The following is a 7,877-nucleotide window of genomic DNA, read 5'->3' on the forward strand; positions in this document are numbered from 1 at the left end:
CAACAGACCATAAACTTTTGTTGCTTCTACCAAATTGATAAAATTTCAACTAGACTGGCAACAGACTGTTTGTCTGTGATCTGAGGACCATACCAGTTAAGTATGGAAAGGTTGGCCACTGTGTGATGACATTTTTTTTGACCATAGTAATTAGTGAAGACTGCCAATCAAGGTGTGAGAGGGGTGACCATCTCTGTCAGTGGATGGATGACCCACAACAATGAAATGAATGGATCCTAAAATTTTTTTTGAACTAAGTATGCAAAGCCTTAGAGAAGGAATGTTTTTCAAAACATGATACTTGAATAGAAAAATGGGAGGATGAAAGATTTTTACTTTTTGCACTTGTGAAAATAAGTCAATTCGGATCTCTTCCTTTTCTTCTTCCCCTAATTTAAGGGAGGAATAGATGTGTATTTTCTAATGAATATAAATATTCTAGAAGTTCTCTCTGTGTGTATGTATGCATGTGTGTGTGTGTGTGTGTGTGTGTGTGTGTGAGAGAGAGAGAGAGAGAGAGAGAGAGAGAGAGTCTGATGAAACATAAGGACCTCTTTATCAGAATTAAAAAAATAATTGAAGGAATTCCTAATTTCAGTTAGAGGCTAGTGAAAATCAAGATACAGGTTTGTTTTTATTTTTAATCATCCAAGTTCATGAACCCCTTCGAATCTGTACATGGACTTCAGTTTAAGAACCTCTGTTAGAACGTCTGGAAGGTGATGATGAATATTCTATTATTCAGCTAGTTCTAAAGGCTTCCTCCTCATGCTGACCTCTTAACCACAGTCTTTCTTGGCTTTTTTTTTTTTTTTTTTTGCCATTTGCAAGAAAAAGTAAAAAGTGCTTCCACTCTGTCAGGGTAGGATTGCCCGTAGGTTAGACCAGAATTTCCTTTTCTGCTTATTACCAACCACAAACAAAATCTCAGTTTGTGCTGCCAATGAAGAGGTACCCTTAACCTAACACAAAACTGGAGGGTGGTGTAAGGATAATTTCCATTTTGGAATGTGATATGAAGTAAAAGTACTTTCTAGGGATCCCTCAACAATGATGCAGTTGGTGGAGTCAATGAGTACCGTTGCCCAAAGAACCCATGTTTGCCGATTAGGAAAGAAGAGTTAATTCAGCTAAGTGACTTGGACCCAATAAATTTATACACCAAGAAACATTTGGTTTCTACTCTTCCAGCCTGGTTACCTTCTTGTTGAAACAATGAATTACTCAAGATACTTCTTTGCATCCTGGCTTTGCATCATGTTGGGTTATTCTCAAGCTACTCTAAGAGAAGACCTAACAACTCTTATGACATACTTTGTAAGTATGAACTTTTAACGGGGTATATATCTTTTTTCTACCTCTCTGTCCTTGAATATCTCACTCGTTCTTGAAAATAGCTTACAGCTTCCTTTCCTGGGTGTTAGTGATGGGTTGGCACAAGTAGCTACAGCTGTTTATTTGATGGTCATTTACCAGATTCTTTACTTCACCTGAAATAGTTGGCCCCCAGCCACCAACTTATGTGTTCCTAATGACTTCATAAGGGAATTAAGATGTGACCCTAGGCAAATCACTTAGCCCTGATAGCCTTGTGAAAAAAGGGGGGGGGAGAGGTTTAGGATGCATTTAAGATTTTTAGAGATAGGCACTTTAGGAATGTGAAGAAAGATGAGGACATTGTCAATAGTACTAGATAGCTGTGGGGGAGAGGGGAAGGAAGCATTTGTTAAGAAATACAGCCCATGGTTCTGTCCCTAGCGAAAAGAACAATCACATGCCATGGATTTCAGGTTTATTGCACAACTGGGAAATAAGACAGGAAAAAGGCAAATTTCATAGAAACTAGTTTTGGAAATGGAGGAGATAGTCAATAAACAATTGAAATAAGATGGTCTGGAGTTCAGTGATACCTCACACCTGAAAACAATTCCAGCATGTATTTGCAAGGTGGTACCTTCCGGGATAATCTTCAGCAGTCATTTGCTGAAATTTTTCTTGTGGTTATGAAGACAGCTTGCTGTTCTTTTCCTTACTGATGAACAATTATGGGATATTAGATTTAGAACTAGAGGTTAGAACTTAGAGGTCAGTTAGTCCAATCTGATCATGAGCCAATACACCTAAAAGATCATTTTACATAAGAGAAAACTGAGTCTTAGAAAGGTGAGGTGACTTCCCCAAGATCACACAGGAGGTTAAAATTTGAAACCAGGGTGTTCTGATTCCAAATCAAGATTTGTCTATTATATCCACTTAAAGGTAGTCTTAGCTGGTCATTTTTGAGTTTGAAATATTTGACTTTTTTGGATCATTTCTAAAGGCTTTCTTGCATCTTTTAAACACACCTACACCTGCTACACACACCCATACATCCACCTACTCACACCCACACCCACATCCGCACACACTTACACACCCCACACCCACACATACACACACAGACACAGGAACACACACACACACACACACACACACACACACACACACCCCACTTTAAACTTCTTGCTTTTGATCCTGTACAAATTTCATTTGGATATTCCCCAACATTCCCAGTTTTTTCTTCTCAGGCTGTCATAGCTGCCGTAGGAATTTAGCCAGGCTCAGAGAAATAGTCTTGAGTCCTATGCACAATGGGGCAGTGTTTCCTAGTGGCACCAGTCTGAGACTTTTAAATCTTGAATCTTAAAATTTGACTCAAAAAGTGACTTTTATTTTTTAAGGCAAGTCATGGTATTTTGGTCAATTACAATCATCATCCATGTAGAGTTCATTGGTGAGGGGTAAAAAGAGGTGAAGAGAAAATAGGAAAGTGAAATGAATGGCATGCATTTTATCTCATTCATTCACCTATTTTTGAATACTTCATTGAGACGGATTGGTAGAAGTTGAATGAAGGTGGAAACACTACTTTCTTGAAATAAATGGTCTAGTTACAAAAGTTGAAATCCCTGAGTACTCAAACAATTCTTGTTTGTGAATATAATCAGAACTCATGGGCTTAGTAGGATGTGTACTGTACATTTCAGGGCGATTAATGACCAGATTAAAACACATTTACTTTCTTTTTTTGCAGAATGAAAATGTATCATCTGATATAGCTGAAAATGGGACTCTTTTCTTGAATATGATAAAGCATTGGAAAAAGGTGAGCTATTGTTCCTTACATAGGCTATTTCACAATAAATTACAGTATCTTACACTCTACTGCCCCATTGGGATATTGACTTTTGCCAACTTGCAGTCATAGGGCAAATCTCTTGGGGATAACTATCCAAAGTTCAAGTTGCTCTGTGGGTTCATACTCCTAAAACTACAATCCACACCTTCCCCACCCCCCGCCAGGGACATTTCTAACATTCTCCATTACTCTTTCCCACTCCCAGGATGGTGACAAGACAATCATAATGAGCCAAATTGTCAGAGTTTATTTAGAAATCTTTGAAGTCCTCAAAGACAACAACATCATCAAAAAAAGCATGGAGAACATCAAAGAGGATATGATCATGAAATTCTTCCCTAACAACACTGCCAGCAAAGTTCATGACTTTGAAACGGTCATCAACACTAAGGTGAGGATGCTGGCTTTCTAAATAGAAATTGGTTCAAAAAGAAAATCCTCAGCGTATGAATAAACCAACTCAATGATAAGGTGTCCCTCTGGGGACTGTGAGTCTTCTGACTTTGCCAAAAATTATCCATGAAGAGCCATCCCGCCTCCTAGTGTTAGCTTTAGAAATTGTCTTGTGGCATGAGTGTTCAGGACTAGTGGGCTAAATATCACCTCGATGAGATAAATGATGCTGTGGCCAAAATTCTTCCCTTCAAATTGAGGTCATGCTTCATGTGGTTTGGGAGAAGGTGTGTGACAAATCACATAAATATGTTTCTGTAGAAATGCTGGCCATGAAGGTTAACACCGAATCCATGACCATGGGAAAAGTTGATCAAGAGAGAGTTGAATTCATTCTTCAAGGAGTGAATAATGGCTTGTGTCCAGCCTCCTCCCCATGGGAAGGAGAGAAAGAGAATTGTAAGAGTTAGGGAGACATTGGTCATTGAAAAGAAAGAGTCTTTTTTAGGCTCATAAGATTCTCTTATTCTACATAGGAAAGAAAAAGCATAGGGTAAGGCAATAAATTAACATTTGTGGTACCTGGGGTAAGCCACTCAAGAGAGTGGATTGGCGGGCTCTATTTTTTAAAATTGCAGACTAGTGCAATATGACATATAGCCAAGATTTCATCTATCTATCTATCTATCTATGTATCTATCTATCTATCTATCTATCTATCCACCTGTCCACAGATCCACCCATCCATCAATCCATCTGCCCATCTGTGCGTCCATCCTTCCCTCCATCCGTACATCCATCCATCCATCCATCCATCCATCCATCCATCCATCCGTCCATCCATCTGTCCATCCATCTATATATCTATCTATCTCTCTATCTATTCATTCTATCTACCATGTATCTATCCATTTATCTATTTATGTATGTATGTATATATATATATATACATATACATATATATATATATATATATATACATATCTTAAAAGAGGAGACAGAAATTTACACAATATGAAAGAACAGTTGTGGTAATTATGAATTAGCTCCCTAGCGCTGGCATTAGTTTTGGGTCAGGAAGGCTGTAGTAGGAACTCCCTCCTTCATGAGGAGTTCATTCCATTTTTAGATAGCTTCAAGTGTTAGAAGTTCCTCCTTTTATTGAATCCAAATCTACCTTCCTGTAACTTCCACCTAATACCCTTCTGTCTTGTTTCTGCCCCTGGCACAGTGAAATACATTACTTTTAATGTTTTGCCAATGAGAGTATTTCTTTCCTGTTGTGATTGGAGCCACATTAAGGTAGTGGTGGGCCCCCAGAAATGTGAGGACTCTCCTTCTAGCTAAACTGGGAATCCAAGGGAACCTCCCTGACACTGGTAGGCTTGAGTGACTAAAATTTCTGTCCAGACAGGACTGGCCATGGTCATGTAATATGTTTTATAATTAATCAGTGAGTTATAGCAACTCCCTAATTGTTTCAGTTTTATAGAGAGAGCCCTGGATTAGGAGTCTAGAGGCTTGTATTTGGACTCTGCTTCTGCCACTCACTAGCTAGTTGACTTCAGCCAAGTTATTTCCTATCTCTGGGACTCAGTTTGACCTTCTGTAAATGGAAGTGTTTAGATTAGACCTCAAGGGTCTGTTGGAGCTCTGATTTGCAGATTTCAGTAACATGAGATGATGACAACAAAGAAGCAAGTTTGGTAGCGTGGAGAGTATGGTGATTTAAGTATTGGAATAAGAACTTTAAGGAAATTTGGGAGCAGCATAAAGAAAGAAGTTGAATATTCCCTCCTTTGTCAAATATGCTGCCCCCATGGGTAGTATGAGGACATGCAAATATTAAGTTTGCCTCTTGGAGGAAACCATTATTAAGATGTGGGAAGATAATTAACTAATTAATAATTTTAGATTTTTAAAAAGTTGCTGTTGTTCTATTCCATTGAGATTATATTAATGGTGATACTAAACTGACTCACCAAGGTGGTACGTAAAAGCAATTTAGAGAAAGTGTGGAAAGTCTTAGAAAGGGCGTAAGAGTTGAGTGTTCATTCTCCACTGCCCAATTCCCCGCCCCCCCCTCCCCCGCCCCTCCCCTCCACTTCAAAGATAAAGAAAGTGAGGCCTGGAGAAGTAAAATCCCTTTTTGAAATTTCCAGAGCTATTTAGTGGTAGGGCCTGGATTAGAACCTAGGGTCTCTCGACTCAGTCTGCTCTTCTCCCCACTTCATTTCTTTAAGAATTCTGCAGTAGCAAGTATACACTCACACACATATGTATATATACACACATGCATATATGTATATATACATTCACATACACACACATATATAAAACACACATGTGTGTATATAGATATGTGTATCTTATCTATCTACATAGTCATAACCCATTGCTAACTTACTATGGGCTTAATTGATTTTTTTCTGGACAGTTGGAGAAATCCATAAAATCCACCAAAACGAAATTATCTAAGGGGAATTGTGTACTTCTCTTTATCAAAGGGATGAGATTTGCTCTTGTCTCTTTTAGTTGAAGAATTTCCTAGTGTACTCCACACATATGATATCTTCATGACCTGGGCACCAGAAGTTAACATCTCATTTTTTCCCCTTTTGCGACAGGTGAATGACCTCAATGTCCAAAAGAAAGCTATATTCGAACTAGCCCTTATCATCAATGATCTCTCATACAAACCCAATCGAAGAAGGAGCAAAGGAAGACAGAACAGAAACCAAAGAGAAATCAAACAGCAGTCATTCGACTTGTAATTCTCAAGTTATTGGCTATTTATTGATATTTAATAATTCATATTATTTGTATAAAATATATATTTTGGATACACTGACCAACTATTTTTGATATCAACTGTTATGTAATTAAAAACAAATACCTATTACTATATATATTCAATTATTATTTATGATTTTTATGTCCCGGCCATCCTGTGTTAAGCTATGAAAAAATCCCCTTGCCAAATGGGCTTTTCTTATGCAGATTGCAGAATTTCACTACTATCTGGAAGACACCATTGTTCATACAGTAGGGAAGAGCAAGATATATTTGTTTTCCTTGTGAAGTTCTACAAATGAAGAGACTCTTCAGTCTTAAGTCTGCATCCTGAGCCAATAGTTTTCCTCTACTTGATTTCTGTGTCATATCATACTTGAATGTGTTACCCTTTCAAAAATGTGGTACCTGAGTAGAATGTACCAACTATAGCTATGGAATATTATTTTAAACTGGAAGTGCCAGTTCCCAAATGGAAATAAATGATTGGTTTATATGATCAATAGTCACTATGGTTAAATACAAGTTTGATTTTTGCAGATATTTTTTGTGTCTCATCCTATCATTGTGACTTTTCAGTGGTGATATGGAATGCTAGAAGGGAGAATGAACTTGAAATTGAGGGATTGATGTCAAGTCTTGGCTCTTATCAGTTGTGCGTTTATTGGCAAATTACTTACCCCTTTTGAGTCTTAGTTTACTTATCTGTCAAATGGGGGTAATACCTATCACTTTGTGCAGTAAGGCAAGCTATTAAACTATTATTTGACTTGAGTCCCACAACTAACATTAAAAACTATTGCTGAGCAAAGGGATCTGGGGCACTGCCCCTTCTCAGTTTTTTTTTCTCCTCAAGAAGCCCTTTGTTCTGGATCTGGTTCAGTTTTGAGAGGACCTGGACTCGGAAGCAGAAGCTGGTGCCCTTTTATTATATTCTGTTTCATTAAACCGTCAAGCCCCATTGACCCTTTACTTATTGCTTAGGTGTACTGGCATACTAACACAACCAGTCTTTGCTATTTACTCCTTGCATGATCTCAGGCAACTGATCAGACTCAGTTTCCTTACCTGTTTCACTACATAATCTTTAAGGTCTTTTAAACTCTAAATCCAATTATCCTAAGGGGGAATGTCTCTCCCAGGGCTGTTGTGAGGATCAAATAAGATAATATTTGTAAAGTGTTTAGCACAGTGCCTGGCACATAGTAGGTGTTAAATAAATGCTCATTCCTTTCCCCTCTCCTCCCCTGCATAAATATGAATTGTTTGACAATGCCACAGATATATTTCCTCAAATGACTTGTAAGCACCCTTAGGGCAGAGACCATATCTTTTACCTGTATCAGTGCCTTGAGTGGGTAGTCGAAAAATTAATTCAACTATATGCCATGCCAGATACAGGAATGTAGCCATCAAAGATGTCAGCTAGGTATATGAGGGATCAGAGGAAGGCAGGAAATCCAAGAAACAGGGACCAAGGGAATCCAGATGAGTGTCAGTGTGATGTCATAGA

At 38.2% G+C, this 7,877-nt stretch overlaps 1 protein-coding gene across 1 annotated transcript; it reads left to right on the forward strand.

Annotated features, from left to right (window-relative positions):
• Positions 1-1,215: 1,215 nt before the first annotated feature.
• Positions 1,216-6,345, forward strand: LOC118851250 (interferon gamma-like). Its single transcript, XM_036760736.1, has 4 exons — positions 1,216-1,317; positions 3,074-3,145; positions 3,384-3,569; positions 6,199-6,345. The coding sequence occupies exons 1-4, from the start codon at positions 1,216-1,218 to the stop codon at positions 6,343-6,345; spliced, it is 507 nt and encodes a 168-aa protein (XP_036616631.1).
• Positions 6,346-7,877: the final 1,532 nt, after the last annotated feature.

Source organism: Trichosurus vulpecula, chromosome 5 (assembly GCF_011100635.1).
Source record: "Trichosurus vulpecula isolate mTriVul1 chromosome 5, mTriVul1.pri, whole genome shotgun sequence".
Classification (NCBI taxonomy): domain Eukaryota; kingdom Metazoa; phylum Chordata; class Mammalia; order Diprotodontia; family Phalangeridae; genus Trichosurus; species Trichosurus vulpecula.